Raw genomic sequence first — 24,373 nt, forward strand, 5'->3', positions numbered from 1 at the left:
GTACACCCACTTACAACCAACAATGTCTGCATCAGAAGGAGGATCGACAAGCTCCCAAGTCCCTTGAGAAATCAAGGGGTCCATTTTTTCTTGCATTGCTTGTTTCCATTGAGGATCTAATAAAGCCTATTGATGATTGATAGGACTGGAGATGGCAGATAAAGCAGATAGAAAGTTTTGCATGCTCTTTCCAATCTTGTCTGTGGACACAAACTTTGAAATTGGGTGCAGAGTACACTGACGCATGCCTTTCCTTAGGGCTATGGGCAAATCATTTTTAATCTCAGGATCTGCTCTACGATCATCAGGATAAGCAATAGAATCATCAACATAATCAGGATCACTAACTGCAGGAGAAGAAGACGATGAAGGGCCACGAGAGGAGGCTTGACGACGAGTATACACCAGTGGAGGATCATGGAACCGAGTTGAAGAGGGATCAGAACATAATGAAGGCAATAAAGGAACTGACTCCAAAGGATAGGGAGGAATGGGTAAGGGAAATGATGTGGACATATCAGGATTCACACGAGACGCGCACGGCGAGAAGTAAGGAATGGTCTCAAAGAATGTGACATCCGCACTGATATACTCTTTACGAGCAATGGGGTCAAGACATTTGTACCCTTTTTGGTTTTTTGGATACCCAAGGAAGACACACTTAGTTGCCTGTGCAGCTAGTGTGTCCCTAGTAGGTCCAAGTTTTTGCACAAAACAAACACAACTAAATACCTTAGGAGAAACTTTGAACAAAGAACAATCAGGATAAAGTTGTCTGATAGGAATTTGGTCATTAAGAGCAGTAGAAGGCATTCTGTTAATAAGGTAACAAGAAGTAAGAAGGGCATCTCCCCAAAAAGAAGCTGGCATGTTTGTTTGAATCATAAGGGTTCGAGTTACTTTCAAAAGGTGTTGGTGTTTTCTTTCAGCTACCCCATTTTGCTGGGACGTATGGGCACATGAAAATTGAGGGCAAATCCCATTATCCCGATAAAATTGTAATAGTTTGCTAGATTTGAATTCAAGAGCATTATCAATGCGAACAATATTAACAATGGAACCAAATTGAGTATTTATTTCAAGAATAAAAGATTGGAGAATACACAAGACTTCAGATCTCTCCTTTATTAAAAAGACCCAAGACACTCTAGAGTAGTCATCAATAATGACAAGGTAATACTTGGACTGAAACCTATTAGGAACCCGACTAGGCCCCCAAACATCAACATGAATTAGATCAAAAGGACTTTGACTAGTATAACTCTGACTTAAAGAAAAAGAACTACGATGATGCTTGCCCAACTGACATGCTTCACACTGAAAGGACGCTGTAGGAGAGACCTGTGGAATGACTCTTTGAAGCTTGGAAAGAGAAGGATGACCCAATCTGAGATGCCATTGGCAGGAATTAGAACTCGATTCCACACACGAAGTTGCTACTCCAACAGGTTGTGTAAGATATAAACACCTCCCTCCTCATGGCCTCCACCAATCTTCTTCCCAGGCAGCAAATCCTGAAATACACAAGAACCCGGGTCAAATATAACTCGACAATTTAGTTCTTTTGTAAGCTGGCTTACGGATAATAAATTCTTAGGAAACTGTGGAGCATGGAGAACATATTGAATCCGTAATGTAGGGGTAAAATGCACATCTCCTTGCCCCACCATTGGGGATAATCTACCATCTGCCAATTTAACATGACGAGGAAAAGATGTATGAACCAGTGTAGAGAAACTATGTGAATCTCCACAAAAGTGTTGAGAGGCGCCAGAATCAATAATCCATATCTTACCTCCATCATCCAACTGAGTACCCGCAGAGCATGCCACATCAGTCACTACAATAGAGGCAGACACAAATGCAGAACTCTGAGAAAGAAGCTGATCATATTCTGCACGACTGAGAGTAATCGTATTGGTTGAAGAAGTAGGCACAGGTTCAGTGATGGAAGAGACAACCGGAGTTGTTGCTTTGGGGAACGATAATGAGCTCTGAGGGCGACTTCTAGGGTTCTTATCCCAACAACGATCCTCAAGGTGCCCTTGCTTGCCACAATATGTACACTGAAGCCTGCTACGACCTCCACTGCCTCTTCCACGACCTCTGCCTCTGGAAGAACTAGGTAAACCATGCCCTCCTCCACCAGTGACAACAAGAGCTGAAGTCTGAGAGTCTCCATGAGGCGGAGGAAAGGTAACAGCAAGACGACTTAACCGGTTGTAGGCATCAGCTAGAGTAGGGATCTCTGAGCTAGTAAGCATTTGCACCTTGGCTACTGAGTAATCTGGAGATAATCCTGATAGAAAACGAGCCACCATAGTCTACTCCTGATGGGTTTTATGATTAGTGCAGCAGGGAGGACGAACAGAGTTGAGCCTTTTATAGGCTGATTTAACTGATGCATAATATTGGGAAAGATTCTGATCACCCTGCTGCAACTGAAATATCTCTTGCCTAACTTACAAAATTCTACTGACATTTTTTTCTTGAGAGTACGTGTCACGTAATGAATCCCACATCTCCTTTGCAGTAGAATAGTAAATTAAGCCGTCTGCAATATGTGGCTGAACACTGTTCATAATCCAAGACATAACAATGTCATTATCTTCCTACCATGTGGCATATTTCCCAGTTTTCTCTGTTGGTTCCTTTTTTAACAAAATATGTTTTCGACGATGTCCTGACACAGACATCATAAAAGTCCTCGACCACCTTTTATAATTATTGTCGTCCAGCTTTACGGACGACCCATAAGAGAAGGGATTAGCAAAAGCTTTGTACTCTGCAGACACTTCAAACCTTTGTTCACCATCACTGGACTTTATTTCAGCCATGGTATTTCACTGCTGACAGTAGCTAGCTAATGAGCCGGATAATAAAAATAACCAGAAAGTAATCACGAGCAAACTGATAGTAAAGAAATAGATTCCAGCTGAAATAAAATCCTTGTCTTGCAATATATATATATATATATCACAGACGCCACCAGCAAGATACTAAATCTGATCACCACTATAAAAATTAATTTTAGATGACAAAAATTGATTTCACATCTGAACTTCAACAAAAATTAATCAGATCTGATTAAATCTGATTCCAACAACAGCAAGCACTACAGATTTAACGCCTACCATATCAACACGACTCTGATACGAGCAAATCTGATTCCAACGACAGCAAGCACTACAGATTTAACACCTACCACATCAACACGACTCTCATACGAGCAACAGTCAGTCAACCACACCATTCAGATCTGATCCAACATCAGCGCTCCACGCTACACGACATCCAATTACTGCACGATCTCAGATCTGCTCCACCCAATCACAAAATGATTGCTGATCTGATGCAACACGATCATGATGTTAGATCTGCTCCACGCAATATCCACATGATGGTAGATCTGATGCACCATGATCCATCAATATTACTGAGGCGTCATCAACAAGGAGCAAAAGAGGAACACACGATCTAGGGTGTCTGATCAGATCTGCATATTGTGTAGAACTAGTCAGATCCCAGGTCGTGAGACTGAGGAAATAACCTAGGGTTCGATCTGAAGGAAGATCGAACAAACTAGATATAGGCTAGGAGGAGAGAAGAAGAAAGAAAAAAACTATGATAAAGAGGGAAGAAAGAAATTCAACCTAGGCGTTAGATTCTCCCAAGAACGAGAGGCTTTGATACCATGTTGAAACTTGGTTTGAGAAAAGATAGAAAAGTACCTTCACGATTAGCCCGAATCACCCTTAAGTAGTGATTAGGGTCAATAAAGAAAATTACAAAAGAGACCATTAAAAGTTAAAATATAAACAAGACCAACTGATAACTTTTCTGATTTCCAATAAACCCCTCACGATAATAACTCTCAACTGTATATAAGTTATAAAAATAATGCAAAAGGGGTTATATGAAATTTAATCATCTTACCTAGGGTTTACACCAGAGTTACCAGTCAAGGAAGCGGGAGCGGGAAACGATACGAGAAGCGAGAGCGGGAAGCGAGACACTTTCAAAAATTTAGGAAGCGGGGAAGCGTGGGACCACTAAGAAGAAAATTACGAACCGTCTCGGAAGCGACCAAGGAAGCGAACCGGAAGCGACCTAGGAAGCGAACCGGAAGCGAGGGGGAAGCAAAAAAAATGAAAAAATGGGGAAGCGTGGGGGAAGCGAGGGGGAAGCGCACTTCCCAAAAAAGGGGGATGCTTCCCCACACATTTCGGAAGTGCGACGTTTCGTGCTTCCGAAGCGCGCTTCGGGGAAGCGCGCTTCCCCTTTTACCTAGGCGCTTCCGGTAACTCTGGTTTACACTTTCTTCTTCCTCTTTGCTAACTCCATTTCAAAAGGCCCAATAGCAGTTCTATATCTTATGAGTTGGTCTAGTAGTGTGTCTCGATCCTCTTCGCTTTGAACAAGACGATTGGCACAATCATATAAGTCATTCTTTATCTCCTCATTGGACTCGATATTTTTATACTTATAATATATGGCTGGATTCAAATATAGGTTTGTTGCATGCAAAGGTTTGTGCAATTGATTGCTCCACCTTTTATCGATTATCTCCCAAACCCAGTCGTATATTTGTTTATCATCACACACATTTACCTACTAAGTAAAAGAATTGAAAGTAACCATTATAGAAGCTAAAATAAAATGTAATTTACAATTAGTAGAATACAAAAAAATTAATTTATAATTATACTTTTATTTTTTCCTTTCCACGATCCATTTTCTTGTAGATGTAACTCATAGCAGGCTTTTCATCGCTATCAACCAATCGAAGCATGTCAAACAAGGGGGTGATTGTTTTCAAAGCACAACTCACTCTCTTCTAAAATTTTGAACTCAAAATCATGCTTTCACATCTTTTACCAACTGATGTTTTTGAAAAACTATTTTTTTCCCAATCATCTCTAAGAAATATGAACTTTAGGCATTTTTTCCAATTATATATGCTTTCTAGAGTAAAAAAATGGCAAATTTTGTCACTGCAGGCCTATGTAAGTCCTTTTGTGTGTGTGCTCTCATCATACTCAACACTTGAGAATGTTTGTAATGAATACCACCAATTGCCTTGCTTTTCCGGAAATGTTCTTCAACTCTTTCAATTATCCTATATATTCCAACATCATATCTATACAATGTGCAGACAAAGAGTCCAAACTAAATGCTTTCTCTTATCCATAAATAATTTACCTGCTTTCACATAGTTTGAGGTATTATCAATAACAACTTGAACCATATTCTCCTCCCAAACTTCAACAATATCATTCAACAATGCAAAAAGCAAATTTGCATCTTTTACTTCATTTGATGCATCAACTGATTTCAAAAACATTGTTCCCAAAAGGCAATTAACAAAAAAATTAATGAGTGTACACCCTTTTGTATCCATGTTTGGACCAATGCACTTTGTATTGGTCCAAGAACTCCTTCATTTTCTTCATTTCTTTATTCAAAAGTAGTTCTCGCAACTCGTGATATGATGGAGGCTTCATCCCTGGTTCAAATTGGCCTATAGCTTCAATCATACTGTAAAATGAAGGCAACTTCGCTGTATTAAAAGGTATTCCACCGTCAAAAAATCACCTATTAATGTACTTGTACACTGTTTCTCTTTTTTCCTTTTTGAAGCAATTTTCAAACATAGTTTGTTTGTTTGCTTGCCTTCCTTTCTCTGTTGAATCACTTTGAAAGTATAGATCCATAGCCCTTTTGGTCTAAAGCCGAATGTACTACTCCCCTCCATCTATGAAACTGCATTCACGTCCTTCGCCATAATCGGAAGCTGAGAATAAACTTTCATTTCTTTCGTATATATTAACTGTCTCTCTCTTATTTTTTTCATTTCTATTCTTCTTTGATTCCTCCATGTACTTAGAAAGTACTTGCTTGATTTCTGCAATTGTTTTATCATAAGCCTTCACTTTTCTTCCAATCCCAAGTAGATGCCATTTTATTTTATATATACATCCTTTATAAGTTCAACATTTAAGGTATGTCACAGAATTCAGATCTTGTTTATCCTTAATATAGGCCCACTCCCATGCTGAATCATCTGATTTTCTGTTAAAGTTCTGAATATGTTCCAAATTTGAAAATGTGGACCCACTAGCACTTGCAGATGAAGCCCCCTTCCATTGTTCTAAAAAATGATAAGAATCTAAAAAAAGGCAACATCTAAATTTGCTAAATAAAAAGGAGTAAGCAACAAATAACATATCAGCAAAATATGAATTCATAATAAAAAAACCCTTAAGTTTTTTTTTGTAATTGCAGCACACATTTAAAGACAACTTTAACAGGAGCAAACCCTAGGTTTTTTATTAACTATAAAAAAGTTTAGGTGTGTTTTTAACAATATTGAAAACTTAGATGTGTTTTTTATAATCAACCAAAATTTAGGTGTTTTTTTTAAAATGTCCCACAAAAAACATAGTTAAACCTAATTTGAGTTGGGTTCTGGTCATTATTTTATGCCTATCCTGATGTTTGGGTTTGGGCTCAGTCAGATACCAGACATGGATTCGGCCCATTGACTGCCCAAGATGAGATCTGTGAACTTATACCCAAACAAATGTTTATCTGTGCACTTATACCCTAACAAATGTATATCTGTGCCCACACATGCAACATTGGAAATAGCCAGTAACAAAAATTGGAGTGTGGCTGAGATTTGTTTGGATCACAGTAAATATTTTTAGAAGAATTTCTAACTTGTCCGCACGGGAATTTGTAGGGGATTTTCAAAAAATGATTGGTTTTCTTTCATAGAATCAGTAATTTAGAGAAAAAGTCAAAAGGAAATTTACAAAAGCCAACAAGCGAAAATGTTTGGTTTATAAGAGGAAAAAAAGAGAAAAACATAACTGCCACAACATAGATGAAAATATTATTCATGGCAGCATTGATCCCAATTTCATGGAGATACTCTTTACACTGGTGTATAAAGCAGAGCTACCGGAAGCTTCTTAGATAGGTGGGAAGCTCGCTTCCTGGAAACTCGCTTCAGAAGCGTGATACTCCTCGCTTCCGAAACTTGATGAGAACCTCGATTCCCCCATGCTTCTCCTATGCTTTCCACACGCCTCATCTATTCTTCTTATATGTTCTCTTACTCAACTTTTCTTGTTTTTTATGTGTTTTCTCTCACTTTTCTCTCTCACTTCCATGTGCTTTCTCTAAATTGGTAGTCATCATTTTTAGATTTTGTTATACATTTAAGTCTTACACTAAAAAAACATGAAATTTAATATTCGTCACTTTTATTTCAGTTTTTATTTGTGTTTCATTTTGATTTTCATTCAATTCATATATTTCTTTTATTTATTCTTCGCTTCCCGCTTCCTATATATTTTAAAATGCATTGCTTCTCGCTTCCGCTTTCTTTATCGTTTCCCGCTTCCGTTTCCTAGTCTGGCAACCTTGGTATAACGTGATCCTAATAAACCGATAATGTCTATTTAGTACAAATATGACACCCAACAGTTTGCTTCATCACTCTTTTTTTTATAGGCAAGCCATCACTGAGGATTTGATCTTTCTAGATTTATATTCTGATCAAATATATCACACTCACATCATTGGAATCACACCACGGAGCCAGCCCAAACTGTGAAGTGTGAACTCAAAAGGACAATTTAAAAATGTTAAAAAAAATGTGAAATGTTAAACAAAATGCTACCAAATAATGTCCCAAAATATGATGAAGAAAACCGTGGCACCAACAGCTTGAAACACTGAACACATTATTAGAATACTTTAATTCTTTTTCTTCACTTACCTTTGTTTATAAGGTTCATATGGAGAGTAGAACTTTTAAGAGAGAGAGAGAGAGAGAGGTAGCGGTACCTGTAGAGGGAGGAGAAGGTTGACCTTCTTCGGCTCTGCCCTAGCGAGAGAAAGGAGAGAGAACGGAGCGAGAGAGAGTGGAGCGAAAAAAGGGGAAAAATGACCCTTTTCCCCCTTTTATACATGTTGATAACAGTCAACGGAAAAAAAATACCGACCTAGGCTTATGCCTAGGCACCACCTTTGACAACTAAGCTTACCACTAACTAATGCTAAAATCCATAAGTACCCCTGAAAAAATAAAATGTACACATAAATACAAAGAGGGGGTACCACACTAAATGTAATACACATATGATACATAAGTCTCATATGTGATTTAACATAAGAAGCGAGAATATAGCTGTAAATTCATAAAACGATATTAAAGGCAAAATATCACAATATTTTAAAAATATCATAAATTTATATATGTCATGATATTATCGTGATAATATCATGATATTATAAGTTGCCTTTTACTTTTTATTATATCTTAACTATGTTTTTCTTCTTTCTTTTGTTTTTTTACTTATTTTTTGTATTATGTGTTGCTTTTCTCAGTTATTGCTACTGTTTTTAAAAATTTTTTAAGCACCAAGTTTATATTTATCAACCAAACCTAGAGAAATTGCCTTGCTAAGATATGTCCGAGACCGATATTTGTGACTATGATAATATATATTTTTTATATTTATATAATGCATGTCTACCTATTTTATTGCTTGTTGATCATTGATTTATATTTTATACTACTGTGATATAAAAATTTCTAAAATATTGTTTATTCTGTTTGATGCCATTATTTGGGCTATTTCTTGATTCTTTCTTTCCTGTGTTCACTTATTCTCAACTTTTATGTGTTGCTTACTTTGTTAGCCTTCACATGACAGCTTTCAGATGATGAAGGTGAACCAAATGAGAGCAGCAACAACAAAACCTGGGAAAATTCAAGTTTATGTGAACATAAAATCCTCACAAGTTTCTCCATTGATTCATGGTGCCAACAGATCATGAATCAACAAAACATCTCTGTGCTTCCTAATCTGTTAAATGGATTCTGGGTTGCATGCCATTATGGAAGTGATAACTCTGATGCTCTATTATACAAGATTCAGACAAGAGCAGCTTTCTGCAAGGTTTTGTTAATTGTGCTTCATGAAGCAGACAGTATATTCCGAAGATTATTGGGAATGTCAAGCTCTGGTTGCAAGGACACTGTACTGAGCTTGCAAAATACTTCAAAATGGGCCTCAGTGAAACCACTGGTTAAGTCTTACATCAAAAGTACATTGTATCTTCTGACTCAGGCTACAGATACACAGATAATTGTCTTCGTCCTTTCTCGGCTCAGAGATTCAGTTATATTTTTAGTTGCATTTCCGGTTTTGCTACAAAGGCTTAGCAAGGTAACTGTTGTTGAACAAGCTAGAATCTATTGAGAAGCAAAAGATATGCATATGTATGCATAAACATGCACGGATGTGCCCCATGCTATCCATGTGCATGCTTGTATTTGTGTGCTGACATTGACATGTCTGTGTTTTTCCAAAAAACATGTTTGTTTTTTAGTTTTATGCTTTGTTCATTACATTAGGCCATTTCTACGGCAAAATCGTGAGACTTCTTTTAAATGCAATGAAGTTTCCAGGATCTATATTGCATGATCCTGCTGGTATAGCAGAAAGGATATATTTGGTATTTCTTTGGGAGAAAAGTTTTCTTTATGAGGAAAGACGTAGGGAACAAGGGGTTTCAGTGCTAAATTTTTTAATGAGCAAATGTGGTTATTTCACAAAATTCATTTATTGCAGATGGAAAACCCTTTTTAGGTGTTTGCATCTATTATTTCATAATAATTCATATTTTGAGAAAGGTTTTTTCCTTGTTTGTCTCAAAGTGCTTGTCCATCACATGGGAAGAGGTGTACTTAATCTGCCCGGAGGTCACATAGATTGGAACCCCTATAGTTAACTTATTATCATTATACATGAGATTGATTTGAACCGTTGCTGTTACACTCGGCTATTGCAAGGGCATTCTTGTGATGAATGTCTAATAACTTATCACTTAATGGATTTTTATTATCTCATATGTGAGGTGATTGCAGATTCCCATCCACCTATGGGCAACTGGAGGAGGGAGAGTCTCTTTGGCAGCATTCTTACTCATCCGAAGCATGGTTCTGCAGTTAAATTCAGATTGCTATGATTCCTTCCTAACGAACATGTACAAAACATTTTTGGCACACTCCAAATTTGTTGAACCGGAAAACATAAAACATATCTAGTTTCTTGCTGATTCTGTTGTGGAGTTGTACTCACTAGATATTGCTAAGTCTTACCAGAAGGCATCCATCCTTATACAACACCTTTCCAAGGTTTTGCATGATGCCCTCAAAACCAAGACGGAGGTCAGTTTTTCAGCTCATGCATATCACAATTTTAAAAGCCAAATTAGTTTGCTAGTTATCGTGTCTAATTGTTCCTGCTTGTCCATCTATGCATAATGTAGAATATTGCAGTTATTGAATATATTAAAAAGTCTAAGATTTTAGGTTATTGAATATTGTAATATTATGCATTATTGGAATAAGGGAGAGAAAGGTTTAGAATGGTTGACAAATCTTTTTAACTTGATTTGGCGAACAAATAAGATGCCTAATGAGTGGAGGAAGAGTACTTTGGTGCCTTTATATAAGAATAAGGGTGATATACAAGATTGCACAAACTATCGTGGTATAAAACTCATGAGTCATACTATGAAACTTTGGGAGAGGGTGATTGAGTCTAGGTTGAGGAAGGTTGTCATGATATCGGAGAATCAGTTTGGTTTTATGCCTGGAAGATCAACTATGGAAGCTATACATCTTCTTAGACAACTTATTGAAAGATATAGAGAGAGGAACAAAGATTTGCATATGGTTTTTATTGATTTAGAAAAGGCATACGATAGAGTACCTAGGGACGTTCTTTGGTGGACAATGATGAAGAAAGGTGTTTCTCTCAAGTACATTAGTATAATTAAAGATATGTATGAAGGAGTAGTAACCAATGTCCGCACTTGTGGAGGGGTGACAACCAATTTTCCGATAACGGTTGGGTTACATCAAGGATCTGTGGGGATGTAAATCATAGGATAAAGGTTGGGTGGATGAAATGGAAAAGTGCAACTGGAGTGCTGTGCGATCGTAGAATGCCATTGCGGTTGAAGGGAAAGTTTTATAGGACGACTATTAGACCCGCTTTACTATATGGTTCAGAATGTTGGGCTGCCAAGAGACATCATATTCAAAAAATGAGTGTAGCTGAGATGCGGATGCTTAGATGGATGAGTGGAAATACAATAAAAGATAAGATTCGGAACGAGGAGATACATAAGAAGGTAGGTGTTGCACCCATTGAAAATAAGATGCGAGAGAATCGTTTACGGTGGTTTGGACATATTCGGCGAAGGCCTAATGATGCTCCAGTTAGAAGGTTGGAGAAATGGGAAAATATATTAGTTAAAAGAGGTCGGGGTAGGCCTAGGAAGACTTGGATGGAGATGATAGGAAAAGATATGAATGCTTTGAACCTCACCGAGGACATGGCATTGGATAGAAATGATTGGAGGAAAAGGATTCATGTGGAAGACCCCAAATGAATTTCTTTTTTGGTTCATATCGCTGACCCCAATGGTTTTGGGATGAAGGTGTAGTTGTTGTTGTTGTTGTTGTTGTTGTTGTTTATGCATTATTGGATGTTTTGGTACCCTTTTTGGTTATAGTATATCAAAAAGCTTAGCCTTTCAAGAGGAAATATTTATGTAGAACCTATATATATGAAATATGATGTTACAATATAAAGAAAATTCCTCAGATCTAGTAAACCATCTCCCCCCACTCCTTCACTTTCTCTCTCTGTGAAACTTGCTAGGCCCTTGTTTGGTGCCTTCTTTGATAATGGGAAACTCCTAATAATACTTAATATCCAAAAAAAGAAAAAAAAAATTCAGAAAGAACAAAAGCACAATTTATAATACTTGTACAGTGTAGTCGATTGAACCTCAACCTTGCGAAATTATGAACATTATGTATGTAACAAACAAACCTTCTCATTTTCTTAAGAGTCATTGACACTTCCAATTCTGTAGATTGGACTGCAGAATTTGCAATTTGATCAAGCCACATGATCAAGATATAGCTGGATAGATGTCAGACACATCTAGGGATGTAACTCGGTTGGATGTGGTTTCAATGTAGGCATAATTGGATATAACCGATGTCACATGGACTCGGTTAGGAGGTCGATGCACCCGTGTTGACACGCCCCGACACGGGTGCGGCTTCAGACACGGGGCAGACTCGGTCAACAAGTGTTGGACTCGGTCAATGCATCGGGGCCGAGTCCGTCCACTTTATAGACTTGGTCAACTTTGACCGAGCCTATTGTTGTCCATATTTAAAATTTATTTTGGACTCGGGTCGGGTCCGATCCGGACCCGATCCGGATCCAAAATGTTTATCGGGGTCACGGACGAACCCTAAAGAGGCTACGCAAGGGGAGGGGCTTACGACAGACCCCTCCCCGCTGATCTTTCCCTCTCCCCCAGCCGTCCCTCGCTCATCGTCCCCTTCAGTCTCGCCGGCGACCCAGACCTTGACGATCGTAGCCGCAGCCAGCCATCGGCGACCCCAGCCACCGGTCCTCTCAGGTATGCACTCCTCCCTCTTCCGTTCTTCTTCCCCTTCGTCCGGTAGGGGGCGGATCCCCCTGCCTCGTTCGTGTTTTCCGGCAGGGGATGGCGGCCCCTGCTTGAGTTTATTTTTCAGCAGGGGGCTCCCGTGCCTCAGATTTGTTTTTCGACAGGGGGCTGCCCCCTGCGTCAGATCTGTTTTCCGGTAGGGGGCTCCGCCCTCTGCCTCAGATCTATTTTCCGGCAGGGGGCTGCCCCCTGCGTCGGATCTGTTTTCTGTTAGGGGACTTCGCCCCCTGCCTCAGTTTATTTTTTGGCAGGGGCGGAGCCCCCTACCTCGTTCGTGTTTTCCAACAGGGGGTGGAGGCCCCTGTCTCAGTTTATTTTCCGGCAGGGGGCTTCCCTGCCTCAAATCTGTTTTTCGCCAAGGGGCTGCCCCCTGCCTTAGATCTGTTTTCCGGCAGGGGTCTCCACCCCCTACCACAGTCGTAGGTTTTCGGCAGGGGGCGGAGCCCGCCTCAGATCTGTTTTCTGATAGGGGGCTCTCCCCCCTGCCTCAACCCCTGCCTTTGTTATTTTCTATCAGGCACACAGTTAGAGGGGTGGAGCTCTTGTTACTATTTTTTTGAAGTGTTTATTAACTTTATTTACATATTTTCTATTCACTTTTCACTTTTCAGATATAATGGCGAGTTCTAGTGGTGTCAATAGAGTTGGTTCAAGTTTAACTCTGAATTAGAAGTTTCTTAACCACTTTGGAGGCTTGTGACAAAAGGGATAAAAAGCTAGTGGTGGTAGTGGTGGGAATGTGCAGTTTCATTGTAATTTATGTACGATTGTTTTCACGGGTTCTTATACGCGTGTGAAAGCACATCTTTTGCATATTCGTGGTCAAGGAATTAGGCAATGTTCTGGGGTTGATAAAGACTTGTTAAAGCAATTAAAGAAAGAACAAGAGGAAGCTGAAAAGAAGAAAATTGCAGAGATGAGAAGCGATTCGAGTTTTTGAAGAAAAGAAAGATGGAAGGCAATAAAACAATACAAGGATCGTTCAAAAACATGGCAAGAGCAGAAATTGATAAAAAGATTGGTCGATTCTTTTACTCAAGCTCAATTCTTTTTAATGTAGCTAGAAGTCCATACTGGAAAGATATGATTACATCTTTGACTAATTGTAATTTGAGTGGTTATATGCCTCCTAGTTCAGAAAAACTAAGAACGGTTTTTCTTGCAGAGGAAAAAAATAGAATTGAAGACTTGTTAGAGACCAAAAAATTTGCATGAAAACGTCATGGAGTGTCTATTGTTTCTGATGGGTGGACTGATATACAAAGGCGTCCACTGATAAACTTCAATGCTTACTCACTTAATGAGCCAATCTTTTTGAAGACTCTTGATGCATCTGGGGAGTATAAAGATGCTGAATATTTAAAGAGATTATTTGTTGAAGTGATAAAAGAAGTGGGTGAAGAAAGTGTGGTGCAAATCATTACTGACAACGCTTCAGTTTGCAATCGTGCATGAATGAATTTGGCAAGTGAAGATACGTATTCACATATTTTTTGGACTCCTTGTGCAGCACACAGTTTAAATTTGGCACTTAAGAGTATATACAATCCATCAAAAGATAATGCACATGCACATAAAATGTGTTTATAGATTGAGGAAATAGAGCATGATCAAAATATTAGAAATTTTGTTGTAAACCATCATCATGCCCTTTCTATATTTAATCGGCATTCTGATCTCAAGTTACTGAAAGTTGCTGAAACTCGTTTTGCTTCTCATTGTTATGATGCAAAGAATTAAGCAACTCAAGAATGCATTGATGATGATGGTGGCTGATAAAGATTGAGATTTTTATCGCACTGAAAATGATGTTAAGTCTCAAGCTATCAAAAAATGCATCTGTGATGATTTTTGGTGGAATAAAATTACACATTTTGTTGAATTTACAGAGCCTATTTGAGAAATGTTGAGAAAAGTTGACAGAGATATACCCATGCTTCATAGAATTTATGAAACGTGGGACAATAAGATTGAAAAAGTTCAAAGTATCATTTTTAAACATGAGAAGAAAGATGTTGTACTTGATGATTCAAAATTTTACAATTATGTACATTCAGTTTTAATGAGAAGATGAGATAAAAGTAATACACTTTTGCATTGCATGGCACACTCTCTCAATCCAAAATATTATGCAAAAAAATGGTTGACAACAAGTGTTGGTCGTGTTTTTCCAAATGAAGATCCTGAGATATCAAGGAACAAAATGATATATTTGGGAAGACTTTTTAATGATCCTCACATGTTTAAGGTTGTAAATAGTGAGTTTGAAAAGTTCTTTACTGGAAGATTTGATTCTTTAGCAACACTCATAGCAAGGGACGGAGAAGATCCCCTTAATTGGTGGGCAACATATGGATCAGATACACCAAATCTGCAACATCTTGCAATGAAGTTGTTATCCCAACTTGCTACATCATCATGTTGTGAAAGAAATTGGACTCACATATGTTCAAATTCACAACATTAAAAGAAACAAACTCATTAGTAAAAGAGCAGAGGATTTGGTTTATGTTCACTCTAATCTACGATTAATTTCTCGTCACACCAAAGATGAGTATATGTACTTTTTTTTCTTTTGTATTCAAAGTTCGTATTTAAATATTTATATTCAAAGTTTGAAGTTAGATACTAAGTTAGTCATATTTTGATGTAGTTGTGAACCATCTAAGTATTGAGATGTAAATCCAAAAGATTTTGACTTGGAGGGAGAACATGATTTGCATACTCTCAACATGGACTACCTTGATCTTGTTCTTCCCTCTAATTCAGACGATGAGGCAGATTTATGATAAGTTTTGTTGTTATCACACTCACAGGCTTCTTTATGTGTTATATTTTGGTAAGTTTGTGTTGTTACTTCAATAGAATTACTTTTTTATTTTTGCTATAAAATTTACAATCTTATTATTAATTTAATGTTATATATATAATTATATATATATTTTTAAAATATATATAGCCGAGTCCCCGTCTTCAAAATTTTTGAAATTGTGTCGCACCCGTACCTGCACCCGTACCCGTACCCATACTCGTACCCGCACCTGCACCCATGTGACATAGGATGTAACCTAATCAGACTTGGAGTTGGATGAAGAGATGGGTGAGAAAAGCCTTTAGCAAGCCAGATCCTATCAGCGTAATTTGTGTGTATTGGTTCTGAACCATGATGCCATATGGTGATGTGCACTATTGTTTGCATGAATGTAACCAGCAAATGTTAGATGTACCCCCCACAGACATGTTCAACATAGTTTATTTACTATATTATGAGGTTTTATCATGTCTAATATACCATAATCATAGTCACAGTTATATATATATATATATATATATATATATATATATCGTGTGATAATATCAGGTGCAGAAAAGAAAGAAGAAAGGAAGGAAAAAAAGGAGGGAAGAAGGAAAGAAAACTGTTTTTCCTAGTTTTTTTTTTATTTTTTGCATTTTATTTTTAAGTTCATAGATTTTCCTGGGATTGATTGAAAAATATATAATATCCTGCTATTTTGCCTTAGCCGAGATATAGCCAAGACCGATATTTGTGACTATGATTATAATACAGTTTCAAAGATGGTGAAAAAACGAAGGCTCACAATTCATAAGGATAAAAAATGGTCTAAAATATCCTATTAAAATAAACTTTAATGCATAAAATGGAAAATAGAACATCCTAAACATGATCCAAAGGTTAGTTTTTGCTTTTAGAGGTTAGATCTGTGTAAAACAAGTGTGTACCACCATAAGTTATGGTGGTTCAGTACCACCATAGAAACACCATATCCATATACATATGTACACACGTGTACATGCATATATATATACACACCATTGTCACCGATATCGCTGATATTTTGAATATATCGTGATATTATCGGCAATTTCAAGCTTGCCGATAATATTGGGAATATATCGTGATATTTTCAAAATATCAGCAAATAAAAAATATCACGATATTTTTGAGTTTTTTTTTAAATTAAATTTGCATTTCCTATTTTTTTGTTTCTTTTATATTTTAAAACCTTTAAAACATGTTTCTTTATATTTTTGAAAGAAAAATAATACAAAACTTATTATTTTCTTAGGTTTTTTTGTTGTTATTTATATTTTTTTCAATTTTTTAAACTCCCATGATTTTCCCAAGATATTCCCAAGATTTATCAACTTTTGAAACTCTCTCCGAGAAATACCCTCGCTGAGAAATTACCTTTAACGATACAGGTGACTATGATACACACACATTTTAAGCCAGATATTATGTTGGATTTGGATTAGGATATAAAAAACTGAAAGATAGTTTGTTCTGATTAGCTAATTGGATATTGAAATTTATACTGAATCCCTCTAAATGGATTTAAGCCAGTTGAATATCCAACCCTCACATCCTTAAGCGACATCTGCATAAGACCTATTTAAATCTTTAGCCCTGTTTCTTCCAAAACCATCCTAGTGCCATGTTTATTTTGGCCAGGCTACACTTCACCCCATGGCAAAGGCTTGGCCTGATTGCCTAGGCATGGGCCCATCAGTTTCAGGCCCAAGCTAAGTCTGCCCTGCACCATGTACCCAGCTCAATACCCACCCCTTCTGGAAGAAAGAGACTGAGGTTGGGTCAGATGATGCACTTTGGTTTGACCCAACACCATTAGAGATTGGAAATCTTTAGAAACATGTTTCTATTCTACTTGACCAGCACAATGAAATTTCTCTTGTATCTATGTCCTTCAAAGCAATCAGAGAGTTGATGAAATGGCGAACTTGGATTTTATGGTGACATATTTATTATAAATCCCCATTGATTTCATACAATTTATTTTTCATATATTTTTTTCCTGAAGGTGGTAGTATTATAACTTTATCTACTTGTATAGCTGAGGTGTATTATAGTTGTCTTAGAACATAGGAATATAATTTTAACTTTATAACCCTAACCTTGTTTCCTTATTCTATAATTGTAGTAATATTTTATTTCCAGTTCCTATGATCTAGCATATATCTCATAAACTCCAAACAAAGGGTTTATATGATTGACAATAGAAACTTTAGAAAGTCCTTCAATTGTTTAGGAGTTGCTTCTCGCTAATAAAGCCAGATGATGCGGATAGATGGATATGTGTTTTGACTTTTGAGCTTCTCTCGATTCCTTGGGTTCTGGAACAATTTAAATAAATGTGGCATGTTTAAGTCATTTTTAGTTTGAACGACCATCCCTGCTTAATTAGTGTCTTTGGGCTTTGTGACCCATGACTTGCAATTAGCAAATTCTGTGGGATCAACTTTGCAAACATCTTCAAAAACTACTTCAAATAACCAGGATTAACTCATTTTTTTTCAATGTGAAGTTTGAACACTTTTTTTAGCCATCTACTTTCTTTGATCATGATGCCATCTTATCATTTTAAGAAAAAGTGAAATTTGGATATCAGAACTAGCTTAAATGTGTTATAGTCAAAGAGCTAGGCAGTGCACACGTGCCAGCTTGCTGTGTGGCTCAGAAACACACAAAATAAATTTTCAAAATGAAAAGATTGATAAAAGGCTTTCAAGATCTAGAAATTTTCTGAAATTATATGTTTTAACATTGTATGCAAAAAACAGTTATAGTATAATATGAAATTCAAGGTGGCTGTAATGTTAAGATTAACATCTTACACCATTACAAGATGTACGCTAATATTAGTAAAAATTGTGCACCTACTTGAGCACAAGATGGCACTGTGACATGCACCCAGGAAAGCAAACCGGCATATTTAACATAATATGAAAATCCATGACTCTGTAAATACATTTGTATGTGATGTTGATTGTTGAACAGAACCCAGGAATTCAAATAAAAAAAAGAAAGAAAAAGTTTCAATCACAAACATAACTTGCTATTCTCTGTCTTTATAGACTTTTTTTTATTAAGATCAAGCATACTTAGAAGCACCTAAGTGATGTTTACATGAGGTTTCCTGAGCATGACTTTTATCGCCTAGTACTAGCACGTAGGTAGCCTTCCCAGTCAGTAAGCTGGCCTCACAATATGGGTATAGGCAGGGACCCATGTGAAATATAGATATTGTATTGATCTCATTTCTAAATCTTTGTCATTTTATTTCAGCACCATGAAATGTTCATGATCTAAAGTTATATTTTTTTACCAATTTGTCTCCTTTCACTTTATTCAACTAGAAACAGTTCTTTTACTTGTTTCCTGAAGTTACTCTGTGCTCTATTAGTTCAGAGCCCTGAGTGCAACAAAACTAAATCCCTTAGGTTCTTTCACTAAAAGGTAAAGGAAAAAGTCCCTTTAGATAGAGACTCTTCAGAAAAATGATCACCACCTCTTTGGGTGTGCAAAGGCTAGTTCCTTTGTTCTTGTGCTGTTGTGCATGGCCAATGGATAATGTTGCATAGATTGGACGATCAATTACTTTCTTGTGCCACTGAGAAGACATTGGTGTAGATTTGGAAATGGTGGGTAATGACTATTTGGAGGATTCTCAGAAGTAAAAGAAATACATGTTACTGTATGGATGGATTTATCTCACATGCAAGTTTATCACCTCCAATCACAAGTCATAAGGTCTTGGACCTTCATGGCGTGGCCTCATTGCTCTTTCATGTATTTTTTATGATGTTTTCCATTAGCACAAACCCAAGTATTGTGTCATGAAGGTTATAGAGGGTGTGGTTCTGCTCATCATGACAGAAATTGCATATATAAAGGGTTTATTGTGGGCAAACTGTGGGTGACACCAAGCTTACAGAAATTAATTATTATTTCATGTATGTGAAAGTTGCAAGTGAGAAAGTTTACCACAGTGAAGATAATGATGCTACACTTGTTAATTTGCCACTAAAAGAAGTCTGAAGTTTTTATAGGATGAATTCCATGTGCGTGAGTATTATTTTGCATTCTCAAGTGTGTTTCACTATGTTTCAGACCACTATCTAATTTGATATAGATCAGCTATGGGCGATTTCACAATTTCATCGGCCAACACTGATGGGATCTATATTATGTTAATTATTGGAACTGTTGCAGCATGGTTTGATGTTAATTGGAAAACCGACAACTTCTCTAGTTTCCTCTGCCCTGCTCTCATTCATGTTCTTATGGAATCAAGTCATTGAACCTAGAACGGTTCTTACCCTTCTTGAGAAATTCACTGTGATATTGTTGTTTCCCAAATATAGTGAGTGTTTTGCCTATTCCCCACAATTTTCTGCTTATCTGTTCATAATTGTGGTTGCAATTCTACTTGTACACGAGATCCATATTTCTCTATCTTCTTTCTAATATTTTACATATTTTTCAGGATGGACTAAGGAAAATACAAGATTGGCAGTATGTAAACTGCCTTGAACTTTGGGTTAAGTTTGTATGTGCTAACATCAAGGAACATGATCTTCAGAGTTTGCTATACTTGGCAATTCAGATGATAAATGGACTTGCCCATATGTTGCCTGGACCTCGTTTCTTTCCTTTGAGGCTAAAATGCATCCATTTGTTGAATAAGCTTTCACATTCTAGTGGCGTCTTCATTCCTGTGGCTTCTTTATCTCTAAGCTTTCTAGAATTTGGGGACGGTGGCAAATCTGATAATAGTGCTCCAAAAGATTTTAATTTTTCAAGTATGTTGAAGGTTGGTTCAAGTGGAGAGACTACCTCATCAGTTTTCAGGATCTTCACTGTCTCGGCTCTCTGCTTTACTTATTAGTTGGTTACTTGTCTGACAGGTGCCAAAACAGCTACTGAAACTGGAAGCATACCATGAGCAATGTGTACGCTCTGCAGTTGAAACACTTTCAGAGCACTTTTTTCAATGGAGTTATCATGTATCTTTCCCTGAGTTGGCTTTTGTTCCACTCGTCAGCTTTAGAAAGTTTTGCAAAAAGACAACCAGTGAGAGCCTCAGACGTCTTGTAAAGCCATTCATGGATCAGGTAAATATTTTTGAATAAGCTTACATGTTTGACTTTGCGATAGCACGTGCTTAGAGTTGTGTTTTTTATCTGTAAATTGATTTTCTTTTGACCAACAATGTGAAACATTGCTCAGGGAATCCTTAGTACAACTAACTTGGGCTGACAGAATCTGTGTCACAAGGTTGCACCTACCCCTGACCACAATCCAAGTGCATAAGGTGAAGGGGCTCTGAACTTGGGGCAAGGGCACTTTGCTTCAATTCTACATCTACCCTTGCCACAATTCAAGATCATATGAGGATTTTGTACCTACATTTGATTATGTGGAACCAGCCCTGTCCACTTCATGCCGCTGCCACCTGAATAGCCTTAAATTGAATGGTCTAAGCTTGGAAGCCTGTAGTTCTAATGAAAGATTTGTTGGTTCGAGACAAGAAAAAAAATTGATGACCAATGCCGGTGTTTCAAAACCTAACAAGCTCAGAACCCATCTTAGGATGCAGGAAGTATAGCCAAACTTCTCCAGGTTTGTGCCTAGAGTTAGATGGACTTGGAAAATCCAAGACCCACCAATTTGGATTAACAAAACAACCAGCCGGGACTGAGTTATCCACTTGGCGCCAAGTGACACAATCTTGTTCAATGAATCAATATCATGGTGATAGGCTTAATCCTATCCATTTGGATTATGGTTATAAACATTATTTTTTACTAATGAAGAAGCAGTTCCCAACATCTCTTTTTTATTAGACGGGGAAAACCTGGCCCAGTATGGAGACTTGGCCCAGACCTGGTTGTCTATCCAGGAAAAAATCCTGTACAGCTACCCTGCCTCATGAACAGTACTGCTGTTAATATATATATATATATGTAATCATGTATATATATATATATATATATAGATATATATATATATATATATATCCCGATAAAGGGTATTTCTGTAATTCTGCCCATTAGGGGCATTTCAGTCTTTTTACTTTTCTTTTATTTCCTTTTTCTTTTCTCTTTTCTTATTTTTTATTTTTCTTTTTTTGATTGTAAAATGCATTAAATGCATTGCATTGGGGGTCTCTGTTAAATTATGTATATATATATATATATATATATATATATATATATATATATATATATATATATACATACGTATATATATACATATATGTATATATATATACATATTTCTTTTTTTGTTTTCTTATTTCTCCAAATACCCAATAGGGGTATTTTGGTAAATCCCCATGTAAACTCTCCCCTTTTCCTTTTCTCTCCCTTTTTTACTTTTTCTTTTTTTCTTTTGCTTTTTTAAGACCACAAGGGGCCCCACTCATCTTGTCGTTGGGGCCCCAACGGTCATATTTTTGAGATACTTTTTAGGAATTGAGGTTGCCTATTCTCTCAGAGGATATATTCTCTCTCAAATAAAATTAGCTGCTAACATATGTGCTAGGTCAAAAGTTTTCGATAAAAAGGTGGAAACCTCAAAAGTCATAAATACAAAATTAAGACTTGAAGATAGTGTATTGCTTGAAGATTATATTTCATATTATCAATTGATTGGATCTCTCACTTATCTCTCTATCACCCAACCTAATATCACTCATGTGTTCATGCAGCAAGTCAGTTTTAACATGCCCCTACCACATTGCACATGGCAGCAATTATGAGGATTGTGTGATACATTAAAAACACCGTTTCAAAAGAGCTTTTTTTTTGTCCTCTTCATCATCTTTAGATCTAATTATCCGGGGTGGTAACCTAAATGATAGGTTTTTGTATTTTTTAAAGAGATTCGTTGATCTATTGAAGGTGTAAGAAACGACAAAAAATATCCTTATCTTCAGCTGAAGCCGAATATCAGGTAATGACTATGACAACAATGGAGCTTGTGTAGCTTAAAAGTCTTCTCAGTGATATGGAAATCATCATCTCAACACCTTCGAAGAGTTATGACAATAAGAGTATAATCTACATTGCGAGCTACCATACCTTCCATGAGCGAATCAAACATATTAAGATGGATTGTCACTATGTTTGTGATGAATATCTAAGAGGAACTATTACGTTGTCGTACCAGTTGACAAATTTCTTCATCAAAGCTCTTTCCGCTCCTCGATTTCTCTTTCTCAGCAAACTTTCGATCATTTTCTTGTAAAGTTTGAAGGGGAGTGTATATATATATATATATATATATATATATATATATATATATATATATATATATATATATATATATATATATCTATATATATATATATATATAAACAGTTTGCCCAATAAGGGCATTTTTGTCTTTTTGTATGTAATTATAGTTGTTTATTAGAAACAACTATTTTTTCATTTTCTTATTTTTGTCTTCATTTTCTTTTTTTATTTCTATTTTATCATGTCATTGGGCCCCACTCTATAGAGTCGATAGGTGCCCCAACAGTAAAAAAATATGACCGAGGGAGCTCCCCAACGTCTCTATGAAAGGGAGCTCCCAATGGTCTCCCTCTTGTATTTGTATATAAATAGGGGAGTGTTCCCCCTATATTTTTTCATGGCTTCCCAAAGCACATTTTATTTAATATTTTATTTTTAATTGACTCTTTGTATTGTCCTTTAGTGGACTTTTGTCTATGCACTTTTGTGCTTGTCTATCTTCTTTGTAATTGTCCACTTATGTGCTTTTGCACTTTGCTTTTGTAATTCCACATACTTCATTACAACCGCTTGCATCAGCTTGCACACAGGCACATGACTGGTTTTGATCTTGAGATGTGGGATTAGCATCACTCCTCAATCCCACTCCGCTGGCCAAATGCACACTCTGCTGCAGGGCCAGCTCCCAGCATCTTACCCAAAATCATTTTAAGTATTTGTTGCTGATAAAATTAAAACAAATCCCTTTTGGTGTTTGTGATATGCACTTACACTTCAGCTATCTGCGACATTTCCTAGACTGGACCAGATTCCATGCAACACCCAAAATAATGTCCAAATGAAAGTAGCAGGATGATTTTTGAAACATCCTCTGTTGTGCTCTTTGTGACCAATGTTAAACTAATTAATGAAATAAGGAAAAGAAAATTAAACTAAAACATAGTCTTGGTTTTTAGTTGACATCAGTGAATATTTTAGGACTGTTTCATATTGTAGTATATAATGGTATTCTACAGATGCAAACTTTGTAAGCAGGATGCACTAGTAGTGGATTTCGTGATGGACATATCAACTTCACATTTTTTTTTTTTATTAATATCATGCTCTTGAAGTTTCTGGATATCATAATCTGACATCAAATATTCATGAAAAGAGATGATGTCTGCTTTTTTCTTTTTCATTCAAGCTTAAATTACGGGAGAGTATGAAAATGAGCTTTTCTTGTAATTAAAGACTTGCCATCTTCTGCGCTCTTCAGCATTCAAGTATCAAATTAATTTGGCAATTCTCTCACCTTTTTCTTTTTCCTATGATATAGGTTGAGCAGAACATAGAATTTGTACAGAAAAAAAGGGATGAGATTGCTTTTTCTTCAAATGACCAAGCATCACTTGAATCTTTTCTCCAGGTGTGCTAGTGTTTCTCTTTTTTTTTGTGTTTACTAGCCATCTTCTCTCACCAACTGTTCTAATATCTCTAGGATGAAAAGAGAAAAGGGAGTGCTCCTTTCCATAAGTATCATGCAAGGATTGTTGAGGGATCTCTTTCTAAAAAAGCTGAGAAGAAATCAAGGTAATAGATGGATTTTTGTTAGAAATCTTCAATAATTAATTAATTCTCTGCTTGGCTCACAAAGGCTTCAATATAATCACAAAACGATATATACCCGAAAAAAATGCGATATTTTAAAAATACTGCCAAAACCCTCACGATTTTTTGTAAGATTTTG

The 24,373-nt window shown here is 36.8% G+C and overlaps 1 protein-coding gene across 1 annotated transcript; it reads left to right on the top strand.

The window, feature by feature from the left end:
* Window positions 1–365: 365 nt before the first annotated feature.
* LOC149818502 (protein REBELOTE-like) lies at window positions 366–24,061 on the top strand. The gene is made up of 4 exons (XM_089986228.1): window positions 366–494; window positions 19,890–20,216; window positions 20,311–20,517; window positions 23,963–24,061. The coding sequence occupies exons 1-4, from the start codon at window positions 366–368 to the stop codon at window positions 24,059–24,061; spliced, it is 762 nt and encodes a 253-aa protein (XP_089842354.1).
* Window positions 24,062–24,373: the final 312 nt, after the last annotated feature.

This window comes from Nuphar pumila, chromosome 13, assembly GCF_984573655.1.
Source record: "Nuphar pumila chromosome 13, dmNupPumi1.hap1.1, whole genome shotgun sequence".
Lineage (NCBI taxonomy): Eukaryota > Viridiplantae > Streptophyta > Magnoliopsida > Nymphaeales > Nymphaeaceae > Nuphar > Nuphar pumila.

Coding starts and splice junctions, on each gene's coding strand:
- LOC149818502 (XM_089986228.1), top strand. CDS start 366: ATGAAGGGCCACGAGAGGAGGCTTGACGACGAGTATACACCAGTGGAG. Junction 495..19,889: donor CAAAGGATAGGGAGGAATGG/GTAAGGGAAATG, acceptor CATATTTTTCAG/GATGGACTAAGGAAAATACA. Junction 20,217..20,310: donor ATTTTTCAAGTATGTTGAAG/GTTGGTTCAAGT, acceptor CTTGTCTGACAG/GTGCCAAAACAGCTACTGAA.